Source organism: Onychostruthus taczanowskii, unplaced genomic scaffold (assembly GCF_017590055.1).
Source record: "Onychostruthus taczanowskii isolate IOZ18803 unplaced genomic scaffold, ASM1759005v1 scaffold11, whole genome shotgun sequence".
Classification (NCBI taxonomy): Eukaryota; Metazoa; Chordata; class Aves; order Passeriformes; family Passeridae; genus Onychostruthus; species Onychostruthus taczanowskii.
This window is the reverse complement of record NW_024497629.1, coordinates 12,472,764-12,489,324: the sequence shown is the minus strand read 5'-3', so window position 1 is coordinate 12,489,324 and position 16,561 is coordinate 12,472,764. Positions and strand designations below refer to the sequence as shown.

Sequence of the window (16,561 nt, the reverse complement as noted above, 5' to 3'; positions counted from 1 at the left end):
AGCCTAATATTAAGAAGTCAAGCCATAGGATGGTTACAGGGTCCTTGCAGCAAAGGCAGAGCTCAGCATGGCCCACTTCCTCAGGAGAATGACCCCCTGTGGCCTATGGCAGTTCTTGAATGCTTTTTCTAGGATGTGATAGAACTCCATCAGCATGTGTAAGAGCTTTCCCTATGCAAAGAAGTCACTGGTCTAGTCTCCAGTCTCCTGTGTTAGGAAAGGACATGTGGCATTGAACTCCTGCATCACTTGTTACACTTGGCTCAGGCACCTGCATTACAGATAGGGGCAGAATTTTCATTCTGTTGTGAAACATTTTTCTTGCTCCATAATCGTAACAGGATCCTTGGCTCCTAATCCTAGAATTCCAGTTTCTGTTCCTCTAAAAGTTGTCCTTTTTGCCTGTATTTCCAGGGAAGGACATTCATAGACTGTGATCACTAGATAATAAACAAAAACTACTATAAACTTTAATATACTTTTTGTAAGTCCAACTTCAGTCCTATTCCTAACAATCACTCCTAATAATGATCTGCTATTCTCTATTTCCACTATTACTTTTTAAAATATATTTTTTCTCTTAATGATCTGAGGGCAAAGTTTTATTCAACACGTTGCAGTAGAAGAAGAAGCAATTTTTAACTTTCCACTGGATGCCAGCCTTAAGGTTGAACAATGTTTTAATTATTGCAGATGACAGAATGACAGTATTCTGTAACTCCTCAGCCCAGTTTTTCACAGGATGTCCAAGAAATTGCTTAGCAGATGTATCCTGTTTATACAGAACTTCTATAATAAGTGGAGGCAGTTGGTGAAACAATAGATTTTATACAATAGAAATCTGAAGAAAAGCAGTTGCACAGCTTGCCTTAAAGTATATATGAATAGTAAGGAATCTTGCCACATATGCTTTGTAATGACAGAACCCTAGTCTGACAAGGTCCTGAGCAGCTTTGCAAACACTCCTGTGTTAGGTGACTGGAAGTGTTCATGACACACAGACCTTGCCCTTGTTCTGTCAGTAATCAATCCATGTCTGTGGAGCACAAGGAGGAAAATGTCTGCTTCATTTGTCTGTTTTTGTAATTGTAAGTTCAGTTCTTCTGTGGCATTCCTTTAGTGTCACAGCAATACTAGTACTTACCCTTCCTACTTAATAGAATAGCCTGCAAAATTAAGCTGTTGGGATGACAGAACTATCAGATGATGAGTTCACCTAATAAACCCTAAGTCTTGAGTTGTCAATTCGGTTAACTTTCTCTGACAGAGCTAACACAAATTTTTGATGTAGCAATAATATTTACTGCAGACAGCATATAATATATGAAACACTCTCCATGTGGTGGTATGGATACTTGAAATCCTTTATGTTAGTGAGAATTTTCAGTACTTTCTGCATGAAGCCTTAATGTAACCACATAATTCAGAGAATTTCAACATTGACCAAATCCAGCCTCCTTTAGGTGGTTTATTTCCTATCATTACTTTGGTTTTGTTTGTTTGTTTGGGTTTTTTTTGTATTCTGCTAAATGATTTGGCCTTCCTTACTGTCCAGCTCACTAATTGTAGCTCCCAGAATCTACTCTCAAGGAAAAAAAAAAAATGAATACATTAATTTACAGAAGGGCAGATATTTCTTATGGTAAAAAAGCCTATATCATATGTGATATACGTGACAAAAAAAGAAAAAAAAAATCAATTGTTTTGAGACCTGTAAAATAAGGAAGAAATGCTTCCATAACACAAAAGTCTTCAAAACTACACATACATCACACCATTACACATGATGTGTTCATTACACATCAATGTTTTTGTTTCAAAAGAATTCTTTTTTGGTTTTATATATTTCAGTTAAACAAAATTTTTGTGATCTGAGGCATTTTCTAGGACTGCAAATTTGATTCATGAGAATGGATATGGATCAGAAGAAATTATCAATCCAGCCTGTCTAATTTAATTTTATGATCTCCTGGAGGAGCTCTAATAAGGCAAAATTGACTCCCACAGTTACCAAATAAAGTTCTCTGCTTTTCAGGGTGAAAAGCTACCATTTGTGTTCACTCTTTTAGGACAAACACTGTAAGCTCAGTGAGAATTGTGAATTGATAGGATCATCAAAATTGCTCATGGAGCTGCACTCTAAACACAAGAGGAAAAATAGGAACCTCTAATACTGACCAAGCAAATGTTATTTTAAAGAATCATTACATCTGTAGTGTCCAGCAGGATTCACACAGAATCTGTGGTCACTGAGTAAGGTGCAGTACAGGTGGGCAATGGACTATTTGAAGCAGCACTGTGAAAGACAAAGGAATTCAAAGAGAGATCAGAAAGAGCTCAGTTCTGTACAACCCTTGAATATATTTCTAAAAGTAACATATTCCAGATGTGAGACCTTCTACAACAGTGTCAGGTCATTTACAACTATGGATGCAAAGAGCTGCTATAATAATTGAGTTAATTATTGGTTCTTTAAAGCACTACATGATATAACCAACTGGCTTCTTGGCACAGCTGAGCCAAAACCAGATCACTGGCAATGAACAGGTTACAGAGAGTCTAAATGAGAACAGAACTACAGCTCTAAGACTACAGCACCTTAATTTCTTCTCCAATCCATCTTATTTCAGAAAGAATTAATTTTACTTTAAGATCTTGCCAGACATCAAATGAAATAGGAAAAAGTCAAGGATCTACTCAGCAATTTTCTGCAGAAAGAATGATGCAATGGAAATGCATAAATGCAGCCTTTTCTTGAGGACTACAACCTGTGAAAATCCAAAGCAGTGCTGCAGAGACATGCTTCCTTTCCAAACCTACTGCTCTGGCAAAACTAGAGAAAGCTTTGGTCACAGACAAGCCCTGAAATAATTTGACAGTACAAGGGCCCAACATCACATGTTCAGCTAACACTGAAGGAAGGGGTTAGTGTATTAAAAACACAAACAAGCAGCCCCATGCCATGTGAAACAGTTTTAGAATAAAGCAGCATTGAAATAGGTTTGTGGCACTGAATGTGTTCCTTGATGCTTTTACTAAGGCTTCAATTCAGACCCTGAACACTTTAAGTACACCAATGTCCTCTACAGAATGTCTGCTTACATCAACTGAAGTTGTATATGACAGAGATCATCAAAGGTGAATAATCTCTTTACACTGCAGAATTATATTTGAAATAATTATATTTGAATAATTTGCTTTGGAAGGATCAGATATTTCACATTATCATTTAAGTCCTTTTATTTGTAGCAAAGGAGTTAAATATGTAAACGTCTACATGAGAATGATACTTAAGTACAATGCTAAAGATGGAGAGTTAGTATAACTCTAAGTTTTTAGACACAGCCCAGAAGTTTTACTGAGCTTCTGACTTAAAAATTCAAACTGAAGGAAGTCTTCTAAAATAGTTCTTCAAATGGAGGAAAATTTAGGGATGACATGTGCAACATACCACTTCACACAAATGGAACTCTACTGACATAAAGCTATTCTTGACTTGCCTTGATGCCAACTGCTCAGTATCAGACCCAACCTTACTTCAGAGAATTAAAAAATTATGTTTAAATAATACTGTTTAATGAGTTTAAATTATATTGTCTATGTATAGTAAAGACCTTGAGCATGGAACACAGTAAAAAGCAGAATCTTCTAACACTTGAGTCATATTTAAGCAATCAACAAACCAACCAACTGAACAACCAACCAACCAACCAATCAACCAACCACAAACACATAGCAATAACAAAAAGATCCAAACTTTTTCCACAAGAACTAGAAGTATCCAGGGGGTATTTACCAGCCAGCTGTTTCCCCACCCTACTCCAACAACCTTGGGGTTTCCAGGCCTGAACTACCAGTACCAAATTTTTTAATTGCATTATTTCCAACAAAAATTTCTAGTGAAAATGCTGAGTCTGAATCTCTCAGTATGAAATATAAACAGCTAAACAGCAGAACATGTTGTAATCCATGCTTTCTTCTTCAAGGAAAAAAGCAGGTATCACAGATTCACAGAATATTCTGAGTTGGAAGGGAGCTGCAAGGATCATCGAGTGCAACTCTTAAGGAAATGGCCCATAAAAGGATCAAACACGCAGCTTTGGTATTATTACCATTATGCTCTAATCAACTGAGCTAATCTCAGTATCAATAAAAGTTCTCATCCTGAGCCTTGACTCAACAACTTCCTGGCTTGAGCATTTAACCAGACCAGACTGGCAACTAGACCAGAAAAGTAACTTTAACTTTTTATTCAGAGGAAAACAATGCACTGGCCAGGATATGTCTTCCAGCAGCAGCAAGTTTTTTGTTTTCTTCAAGCGGCTCTTATTATGGTGTGAGACCCTAAGCACAGGGTATCTTCTTTAATCAAGGTACAGTACAGCAGTAAAATTTATTAGCAGAGTTTACATCTGCTTTGTATTATGTAAACATCAGGTATTATTTTAGTCTTCTTTGGCCCTGAAAAAGACCCTTTTTCCCATACACATTGTCCTAGGCAGTGAAATTATGCTTTCCAGCCTCTTAATTCAAAGCTATAATTTACTTCTACTAGGTGTTTTGTCTGTGAGGTACACGTGACTGTAGCTCTCTGCTCTGATTAAGACTGAACACCTACTGTGTTCACCAAACAGATGACCACTTTCCTTCTAGCAGTTTGAATAAATGAATATGATTAGTGGTCAGCAGGCTGACAGATGACCTTGCTAATACAGATAGGTTGTCTTCATTTCATCAAGATGTTTACGTTATCAGAGAGTGTTTTCAGCAGCATGCACAGCTGGAAAGCTGTGTGCCAACATGTTTTCCTCAGCACAGGGGCTTCTTTCATCTTTTAGATTGGTTTGCATCTCTTCTTGCTTAGAGGACACAAGTACTTCAGATGCAATCTGCTAAGGGGATCAGGAAGATAGGGGAGGGCAATAACAATCTTAATAGAGCTGGTAGATGGATTTCACATTTTGAGGGTGTTGAGCTCATGCAAATGAAAGAAAACCACAAAATATTATGAGGGCTTTTTTTTTTTTTTTAAACAATCCTACAATTTGAACAAATATTGTTGGATTCAATGATCTTAGAGGTCTCTTCCAACCTAAATAATTTTATTATTCTATGAAATATGAAAACAGGTAGAACATCTCTCTCTATGTCCATGTGCTAGTTTTTCTTGTTAGAAAAACCTGTACTGTGTCTCCTTTGAATACACACTGCTATCTGTGTTTTACAGCTATTTTTGAAGTGTATTACACTTGAAAAATTAGGTGCAATACATATACTAGTATACATATATTAGTATACTTATTATGCAAATTACTTTGAGTCAATAGAAAACGGAACGTACTACCTAAAAGACTCCTAATTCCCCTGTTAAGAAACTGCAATAGTTTTTGTAGCATCATCTGTGAAATGGATTTGAATGATGTATCAAATTTCCTTAGGGCTAGAATCAATCTAACTCCTCCTGTTCTTGATAAGAAAATACCTGGAGTACAAGCATCTTGAATGTCTTCATGTGATATGGACTCAATGATTCCTTGGAACATCTGTTCCAGGACCTTCTCCAAGGGAGATTTTTATTTTTTTAAACAGAAAAGCATTGTGAAATGGTCTTCAGGATCCAACTACCTGAAGTAAGCTCATCTCAGAAGAAGGTACTTTGGTTTGTCTTGAAAATTGAATGCAAACTTCAGTTTTAAATCCAAAAGATCTTGGCAGTTGCCATCACAGAGAATGGTGCTCCAAAAGAAGCCTTTACTCTCACTCCTTCCCATTTGTATTTCAATTTACAGGTTAGGTTATCACAGGTAACACAGGTCATCTCTATCGTTCCTTTTTTTCCTGCGACAGAAGGGAAATCAGAAAGATTCATCTTTCCTTTAGCAGTTGTGTTGAACATAAGAGTTTCTCAAATCTCTTCACAGATAGGTGGATAAATACCCACTCTTCAAACAGATTCAGATTTAATGGAAATTTAGAGGATATGTTAGCCATTGATGGCAAGTTTAAAACATGAATTTTGGTTCAAAGGGTTGTGTACAGAAGTACAAGCACAGAATTTAGGACTCATCAAAAAAAGTTTGGTTGTTTTTTTCCTTGTAGTCTTAAATTGATATTTTGAGATTTATCAGACTGTTAGGATAGGTCTGTATTTTCCAAGTCCTTTAGATTACCAATGATAAGGCTACAAAGATGTGATTTTCAAAAAGGCTGTGATGGTTTCAGTGAAAGCCCAAATATTCCCAATAGGAATTGTTTATCTACATTACCTGTATACTATCTATATCTGCTGAGAACCCCATCCAAATTTCCAATTACTTTAAGCAAAAAAGGAATGGGCAATGACACACCGGTGACATACCTGAGTTTCCCAGGATTTACCCTTTTCTGCCAGAAAACTGCATTTGACCTAAGAAACAGTAAAATACCTTACTCTTACTGTCCTACCCTCTCCCTTCCCCCTCCTCCCGATTTCTGCCTCTGTAGTCTATCCTATACCTCCTGATGGAATTCTTCTGTCACCAATACTAATGATTTTAACTGTTTTGTTCACCTAGATTATAACTACTTCTGGAAATTTTCTGAACTGCTATCACCTACAGCACTAGTGACAGAAACTTTCATGAGAACTGTGTAGGTATCCTGGTGACCAGTGGATAATTCTGCATTTTGTTTCTAGGGACAAGAATACTATGGCATATTAAGATTTCCTGCTAAGATGACTTATAAGGTGGTTTGCTACAACAGTGAGGCTTGTAGTGAGCAGCAAGTGATTGAGACTACTAAATTCACAGCTGACAGATCTAATTTTCCTAATCATAATCGGCAGTCCAAGTTCTATCAATGCAGATTATGCCACAAGCAGGATAAAGTGAAACATCTCTATCCCTACTGGAAACCATAGGAAATAAACTATTTTTAAAACACGATTTACTGATTAGCCTCTAGACTTCACCACAACCAAACTGTTATTACTCTTTACTCTTTGGCACAGACATGAGGAACTCCATACTACCTTCCTAATTAATTGCTAGAAACTCTTCCTTGTAAATCATCTCTGCTCTAACTGGGACTGTTGCATACTGACTACTATGTTGATACTCAAAAGGATCATTAAATACTTTTCAAATAAAATTCTATAATCACTTCTCTGATTTCAAGAGGAATTTTTCTTAATAACTAATCATTTAGATAGAACATATATTTATTTATTAATATACTTTTGTTTTTTTACTGGAATCACACGAGTTCCTAAGAAAAACTTGATCTATGTAAGTTTTAATTTCAAGTAATACGCAGAGCAGCTAATAGAGGTACCTTTGTAAATTTTTTGCAGTTCTTAACCACAGCCTACTATATATGGAAGGAAAGCAGTCGAAAAACAATGTCAGCCTCTTCACATTGATTAGGACCACTAACTGCATGTGTAACTGTGTTGGAATAAGTAAACCACTGTGTTTCATTATCATAATAAAATAAACTGGGAATCAAGCCTGCTGGCTTGCCAGAAGCAATTTTCTTGAGCTCTTGAGTTTTGCTTTAGTTGGTTTTTTTTTCCTCTTTCATCATTTTTGATAGTGTAGATTCAAAGTTTTAATGTCAGCTGAAATCACAGCAGCAGTTGCACCATAATCTATACACCAACAAACTTAGTCACCACTATTTTTAAAGAAACTGCTGGACATTCCACATCAAGAGAGCAACAGCAGTTGCACATCAGCCTGATCTAACACAGCTTCTCTTCCAGGTTCTGAAACAGCAGAGTTCCCTGCAAAAGGAAATTACTTCCTTGTTGCATCAAACTCATGCAACTTTTAAGACTGACAATTTATCCTCTTCCAATTTTGTGGTAAATTCAGGCAATTGAGGAAATGCTACAGATGCAGTAACTGAGAAAACTCTGATAGCCACCCAGCTGGCCACCATCTCACCCAAAGAGAAAGAACACTTCCAAAGTCTTTAAGATTTAAGATCTGACCTTACAGAATGCTGAAACAAAAGTCACACAACTTTCATACCTGGTTCCTAAGAGGAATCCAACTGAGGAGTGCTGAAAGCTTTTCTTATATTTTTATTGGTTAGAAAGGTGAATCTACCCAACCAAAAACGTGTTCCCTGGAAATGGGAACAAAATACTTTTTAGATAGCTCATTAATTTTTGCACGATTCCTTCATTTCACCCCAGTGCATTATGATGTCTGTCATCAGCATAAGGAATAAATGGACACTGATTACATATTTTGAAAGTATTATATAAAGTCCAATATCCCAAAAAAAGAGAAAGTTGAATAGGCTAATCACATTGCTACTGCATTAATTTGGTTACTACCAGTAACCTGTATGTCTAAATGACATTTATGCCATGGCATGATAACAAAAATATATAAACTTTAGAAAGACGTTATCTAGGTAAAACTGTCACTCGCTGTATTTTTAATAGAATCAACTAAAGCACACAGAATTGAAGTCTAAAAGAACCAAAGTATATTATAATAGTTAGTTCTGAATAGTTTCTTGGGGTAGGGGGAACTATAGGGCAAAATTTTCAAAGGCAAGAGGTCCATTTTTGCTCACAAAAATTATCTGCAAACTTGTGACGGAATTTATGTGGGCAATTGTTGACATTCTGTAAACAGATCTAGCAAATACCCTTGCAAATGATCAGTACAGGCACCCAGCTGTAGCTGATGCTTTGCTTGTACCTTTGTGAATATTCTCCTGGTAACTGCATGCATTAATCCAAACTAGGATTACATTTTATGCAAGCATTTTTAGCACAAACATACCTCCACCCTCCTTGTTTAAAATGTGAGTGCTGGTGCATTAAAAACATTTGGAAGACAGACTTATTAAAATAAATGTTAAGAGAACACAGTGGGGTATATTTTCAGTGTGGAGCAGAGAGATTTAACTGCACGACTTTCATTAGCTTTAATGAGAACTGAACAGCTAAATCCTCACACACCACACTAGAAGATTAACCCAGAAAACACATATTGTTTACTTTTTACTAATACTCTGATTATTACCACGTTCTTCCTCCTCCTCCTCTTCTTCCTCCTCTTCTTCTTCCTCCTCCTCTTCATCCTCCACATCTTCACCTTCCTCTTCATCCTCCTCTTCTTCCTCCTCAATCTCCTCTTCTTCTTCTCGATCTATCTCCTCATCATCCTCCTCCTCGTCACCTTGCTCCTCATTATCATCAGAATATTCCTCCTCCTCTTCATCCTCTTCTTCTTCTTCCTCTTCCTTTTCATCCATCTCCTCTGTTCCATCAGTTTCATAGCACTCATCTACTGAAGAGTTGTCTGCTTTAACCACAAAGGGTTTTCTTTTGGGAGCTGGTTCTTGGGGTTGCTTGTCTTGTGTTTTTCTTTTTTTGGCCAATGGACAGCCATAAACACTGTTCAAAAATAAAAGATGAAAATTATAACACTCTCCCCCAGATTTTATTTAATAATATTCTAATTCTATATCATGATTAGTTGCTGTTCACAAAATGAATGTTTTCAAAGTAAAGTTATGTTTAGGCAATGATGACCAAGGAGGGGGACACAAAACCTGTGAAAATGACTATTATTTGCCTGAAAATGCAACACATACACGACAGCATAACAGTTTCAGAAGTGAGACAAATGTGTGTTTCTCCTTCTCATTCATTTTTATCTTCTACATTATTTATCTCCTTTTTAAGGCACATGAATATGGTTAAAAAACCAGCAATCTTGTCCTACCTGTAGCTAGCAGTACAAAATTCAGGAATAAAGCAATGCTTCAAATTTTGTAGTGTTCAGTATTTTGATTGTGTGCAATTATGTTTCAATTCAATGATGTTTAAATAATAAAAATATGTTCATATTTTGAATTTTCTTTTTTCTCATACATAATAACATAATAATAATTAAAAAAATGAATTGCTCCTAAGTTCCCCACTGTTTTTCTCCATTATATGCTACAAGGCTGGACAAATGGAAAGCAAGCTCCCCAACACAACCAATCCAAATAATTATCATGGCCAGTGTTACAAGTGTTCTCATATTTTAAAAAAGTCAATCAATAAACAAAATCTTTTGTCAATGAAAAAGGACTTTTCAAAATTGAGTACCACTGCCTTATGGATAATTTTATTACATTGTAACAGAAATAGAACTTCAGAGTCCTCGTCTTCTACCAAAGTAGACACTTGTTTCTCAAAGGTCACATAATCTGGGTTTGCTGAACCTTTGTGTAACCTCTTAACCTTCTGTGCAGAGTGACTACACACATGCATTATTTTTTGTCCAAAGAACCTCCTCTTTGAGCTTTTTCATTGTCTGATTATAACATTACTAAAGCTATATCAGTTTTTAATCTTCTTCTTGCGATTAACTAGTTTTGGGATATTTCAACTGTTCTTTATAACCTTTTCTGCATATCCCTTTTGTGTTATACTGTTTTTCCCTTTATCCCAATACACGGAGGAACTCTTATTTTCTTCAACTCTAACAATGTTTTATATTCTATTGACAGACCACTGAAAAATCTGGTGCTTCACCACATTTAGTACTACTCTGTGTGGTGTCCTCATACTTGGTCTAGTTTAATAGCATCCCAGCAGCTATGCATCCCAATTACTTACACTGCTACTTAGGTAAAAACAATTCTATTTAAGCACCCAATCACTTTATTTAAGTGCCTAACTTAGGTATTGTCTTACCTCAATTTCAAATCACTTGTTCACAGTCTGCCTGTCACATACATATCTAAGGAACATAGAGAGTCACAAAAGATGGTATTCATGAAAAACCTGCTACAGGAGATCTCTGTGCAAGACAGGCACCTTTTTCTCTGTGGGGACAAAAGGTGTCTATCAAGTCTAATCCAGCATGCCTAAAAACACCTGCCGCCATTAACACTATATAGAAATACTGCATAAATTTTAAGTACCTCCACCTAGCCAGATTCCAATGCACCTCACATGGGATTACGGCAGTAATCCTAGCAGAATATGGATTCCAGACACCTGCAACAAAGTTGAAGCCTACTGGTACAGGCTAGAGGGGAAATAGATCCACAACATCCAGATTCCAGAGCCATGTTCCATCCAGAAGGAATATCTGGAGGAAGATCATCCTCTCATGGAAGATGAGCCCCAGTGCACCTGGAAGTGAGAAACTCTGATGCAACAGGCAAGCAAAAACCCAAATCTTCACAATTTGAAGAGCCCTAAACCTGAAAAAGTAGGGAGCCCTAAGCTTCTGGTGTTTTCTCTTTGGACTATATTTGTTTCCGTGTAAAGACACTTCAAAGTAAAACCTATAAATATAGAAGAAATCCTTGTCCTAGATCACCAGTACACCAGTACAGCTCAGTGCCAAATGACTGTCCTGCCTCTTGTTCTGTGAGTCCTCCTCTTGGTCAGGACCCAGCTGCTCAGAAACAAGGGGAAATGTAGGACAAGTTTCATGGATAACATTCCACATAATCACCATCAAGCCACAAACAGGAATGTAACCTGCATCAGTCAGGACACTGCATAACACCAGGGGTGAAAGGGAAGCACTGTTTCTTGTAGTTCTGGCCACTGCAGGTTTATTTTGGTGCTTTCCCTGGTGCTATGGGGTTTCAGCAGCTGCCTATTTAAACTCTCCACATGGCACTCTGAGAGAAGACAGATAAATTTCTCCTCAAAATTAGAATTTCAGAGTGTGTGTTGTGCTGAGGAAAATGGCTGGATAATTAGGGAGGAATCTGTTTCACTTAGGTGTCTAACAGAAGCTGCATCCTGGAAAACAAGAGTTGATCACGTCCTGGGGCTCAGGAAGTTTTTAGAAACTTGCACATCAGTTCAATATGATTTAGGCAGTCAGGTTAACATTCACTGAATGGATGTGTCTTGCTTTCTTGGTTTCTGTTCCTTCTCTTTTGGATGCATACTACCCTACCATAGCTTCTTCAATGCCATTATTTGTTAAATTATGTGTTCTCAAAATTCTTTATTTTCAAAGTTGTGAGTAGGCTTACCCCCAGAAATCTCCGGGATTTCCTGTCTTCCTCTTATTATAACCTTAGAACTTTGCACTGATGACACTTCGGGTAGCCCTGAACTAAAAGGGCACCCACAGATGTGTAACTGTGAAATTTTTCCTCACTAGCATCCATACAAGCTTTAATTTTTCATAGAATCATGGAATGGCTTAGTTTGGATGGGACCTTGAAGACCATCCACTTCCAACTACGCTTGGTCAAAGGTAGAAAGAAATCCACACTGCCATTTTTTGTCATCTTTAAGATTTTGTCACATCTTTATGGTCTTCTACACAATATATTATAAAGTTTGTGAGACTCTATGGCATTACATGGGACTCAGGACCCCCTGGTAAGTGCATAACTGGCAATGGAAATCAATTCCAGTTAGCTACGTGATGACTTCAATGCTTTTATAAATCTAATTAAATAACTATTTGGAACTCAAACTTCAAGCAAAATTGTGAACTTTGATTTTAATTTATATCTTTATGAATCTATGGTCAGTGTCTTTGCTTAGAATTTAAAACTGAGGATACATCAGCAACTGCAAAAAACAAGTATTTGTATATTGTAATGGTTGGACCCAACATGAAGGCTTGGAAATTATGTAGTTTTTCTAAGGAAATGGATTATGCTTGTTCAAAGAATCACAGAATGGTTTAGGTTAGAAGGGACCTTAAAAATCACCTATTTGAACTCCTCTGCCATGGACAGGGACACCTTCCACTAGACCAGATTGCTCAAGGCCTTGTCTAAGGTGGCCTTGAATATTTTCAGAGATGGGGGATCCACAACCTCATCACTCACAGCAAAATATTTCTTCCTCCTATCCAGCCTAAATTTCTCCTCTTCCAATTTCTATTCATTACTCCTTTTCCTATCACTAGTTCAACTCAGCTTTCGTAAATGCTCCTAATTAATTTGTACCAGATATTCTGCAACCCTGGATCTGGTTTTGTCTGTACTTGGACTTATATTTGATAAAGCTGCCATTGCAATGATTTTTCATATAAAACCTGCAATGCTGGCTTGCACCTGCTTGCTTCTGCCTTTCAACTGTATACCTCACACAGCTCATATGTACCTCATGTACTGCAGACTTCATAGACGAAAGAGTTTAAAAAACCCTCACCACGTGTTTCAGAAACCTGGGAAACAGGCCACCAGACCTGAAGCCTACTGTTAGTAGTTGCCCTATTTCCTTCTTTTTCTTTCTTAACCTGCTCCGTTCTCATCTTTTGTTTCATTAGTTTTCAGATTCTGCCTCCAGGACACTTCTCCCTGTTTCTGGCATGTTCCCTGTGGTCTCCCAGTGAGCACAGCAAGGGGAAGGCTGCGCTGGCTTCCCAGCAGCCTCTGCCACTGACTTCCACTGACTTCCCCACGTACGGAGATGACAGTCTCTCCCGCTGACCTCTTGCTCCTCATATATTTGTGAAAGCTGTTATTGTTTGTCCTTACAGCTTCTGCAATTTTCTCTGCATTTTCAATTTTGGCTTCTGTGATCATCCCCTTATTTGGTTATTTTTAGACTTGTTTATCCCTGCTCAGAGCATTGACCCCATTGATTTATGTGTCGTGTTTGCCTTTATCCATTCTTTCATTGCTCCTTGCATTTCCCTGGTCAGCTGTGTTTGTCTTATTTTCTCCTCACGCTTCAGCTCTCTTGGCTTTCAGCAGGGTATATATCTGGGCTTCCTGAGACACACTTTCAAATATTCTGCACTGCTTTGCTCTGTGTCTCAGTCATCTCTGGTTTGTGGAACCTGTCATGAATAATTATTGTGGAAAGAATATTGTTGAATTTCATAGTGATAAGCTCCAAGAGGACATATAGACATTAATAATTGAAAAAATGGAACAAATAATATATAACTTTATACTCCCTAGTTAGAAGATGGCTTATGGTATTTTTTTTTAACTTTCATTCAATTTTTGTCCATTAAAAATGTTATGATGCTACTCACTGATCCACTCAGCAGGAGTATAGTTCAGGAAATAGGTATTTCTTGTCTAGACTTGAATATATTGATTTTTAATACATTTTAGTATTAATATCATATAATTTTCAGTATAATTAGTATGGCTATTATTTCTAATCTACAACAATTAACATATATATTTAAATATACATAGTATAAGTTCAAATAAATACACAGGGTTTCTAAATCAGATTACTGACCAATATTTTTCCCTCCACAATATGACAAATTACACACCAAAATTGGAACATGATGCCTTTCTCTGGAGGAGGTTCTCCTCTTAGAGGAAAATGAGAAAATGAGAAAGGGAGGTTGTATGACTATTAAGAGTTCAGTCAACTTTAAATATCCAGTCTGGATAAAGTAATTCCTATGTTCTATGTTTACCAGCATTCTTTTTTTAGTTGTATCTCTTTTCTATTGAGTCTGTTATTTCCGATGACTCATGCTATAAGATCCAAGTGAAGAAAAATAAGATCATGCCAATCTTATGCTCTAAATCTGAATAATATTTTTTCTTGGAGTATTGTTATCATTTTCTTTCTTAGCAGTACTTTGAAAAGTCTTATGAAACCTTTTTTCAAACTAAGAAGTGTCCCTAGGAACCGTGTTCTCATTCTTTTTTTTTAATGTGAGAATTCAAGTTAACAGAAACCAAAACATTTGGTAGGGAATAGAAGCTAAAAATTTGCCATACAAATACCTAATAAGGTTATCAGAAAGACTAAATTAAATACTTCAGTATTTGAAGTGGGTGTGAGGTGGAATTTTATCATGTACAGTTTTTATGATAGCAAATTAGGAAGAACGTGCTTGGAAGCAAACTTCTGCTTAAGGCTTCAGGCAGAAGGTTCCCAAGGCATCTATACTTATCCCACTGGATATTGTTAAGTATTATTTTTGGTTTGGGCTACATAACGTCCAAGTCCACACCCCCAGATGAAGAATTTTAGGGTATTGAGGAAACAGGCATTTTCTCAGATAAGTCCTCTAACAAATCCAGCCTTTTAAGAATGAGCAAATCTAATTAATTTGCATAACACTGCAACATTTTAAATCACTCTCAAGGCAGTGACTATTAGCTTGAAAGGGCCGATATCATCAATTGATGGAAGTTGACCTGAAAATAAATATTTAGATTCCAGCAAACCCTACAGCTTGAATTCCCTGCAGTCATGTAGGAAGCCCTTCCCAGCAGACTATTACAAAGAAGAGCTAGTAGCTTTCCTGGTGAAGTTGTATCAATGAATTGCTAGGAATAAAAGAATGATCATAAATTCAGAAAAAAAATATTAATTCCAACCTAGCTATTTGCCTACTCAATTGCAAGAATAAACTCCTTCAGTTGAAGATGACTTTCCATCCATATTTGAACACTGCTTAAAGTATGCCAACTTGCTACAGGAATGAGCAGCAGTGGACAATGCTAATTGCAGGGTGCAAAAGTCAAACTTCGTGCGGGAAATTAATTCTCTAAGCCACACTGGTCAGGAATCTTTTCTACCCCACAAAAACCCCACATAATGCCTGCATACTCTTTTTGAATATGGGAGGAATTGAGTCAAACCTTCCCAGGCTGTGACAACTATAGAAGAGAAAACGGGAAAAGCAACAAGTCAAAGTTCAAGCAAGACATGGAGTTTTGGGGCTTTTATTTTAGAGATGGCTAATTGCAGCCCAGAAGATGGAGCTGGGACACACTGGTTTTGGTGCTTCCCACCAGATGAATTAAAATTCCCTGTGCTAGCATCCTATGTGCTATGAATCCCAATCTAGAAGACAGGCTTACTAAAATCTCATTTCCAGGAGCCTGCTGGCAACTGAGCCAGAGCCCTGAATACTGTCCCAGAATCAGGCATGCTTCTTGCAACCATTGCACTGCCAAGCACCGTGGCATCTAAGGCCACTTACAGAATGACTGCCTGAACCTCTGTCTTCTCAGTTGGGGTTAGGGCACTAATCCAGAGACAGTGCTTTGGAAAATCTGGTTTCACATGCTTAAATATTTTTTAAAAGTGTGACCAAATTAATATGCTCTTATGTATTTAAATTATAATTTATATTAACAAATATCTTTTAAAATACAGTAAACTCATCTCTACAGTTTTCCTGTATTTCAGGCTTTCTCATGAGTTTCTGCCTCTGATTAAATAAATCAGATATTTATAAGCAGGAAGTGCTTTTATATGTGTATTATCAAAACACACCATCTTTACTTCATTTATTTGTACCAAATAGAACTTTGCTGACTTTTCAGTTTAGGTATGTATACAATAGTAAATCAGTTCAGTGAAAACTATTAATTTACCTTAATAGGCACAAGCTACAGTGACGGGAATGAGTGAAATGTTGAACATTCAAATTGCTTTTCCTTCTGGAGTTGCAAATATTTACTCTTCCACATTATGGAATAGTAAGAAAAATTACAGAAGTGACCAGAAGCATGCTGGATCTCAAAAGGCAGAGGAAGATGTGATACTTTCTTCATGGAGTTTTAAAAGCCAACTCTATTCTTTTGCACCTTAGAGCCTTTTTAAACATATGAATAACCATGAATATACCACAGATTCACC

General features: G+C 36.9%; 1 protein-coding gene across 4 annotated transcripts in view; it reads right to left on the bottom strand.

Annotated features, from left to right (window-relative positions):
• MYT1L (myelin transcription factor 1 like) overlaps positions 1-16,561 on the bottom strand; it is a 130,152-nt gene that overhangs the window by 95,484 nt on the left and 18,107 nt on the right. For all 4 annotated transcript variants that reach the window (XM_041420514.1, XM_041420523.1, XM_041420532.1 and 1 more), the window contains exon 4: positions 9,030-9,400. In XM_041420514.1, the coding sequence (XP_041276448.1) occupies positions 9,030-9,400 (371 nt within the window). The remainder of the gene's footprint in view (positions 1-9,029; positions 9,401-16,561) is intronic.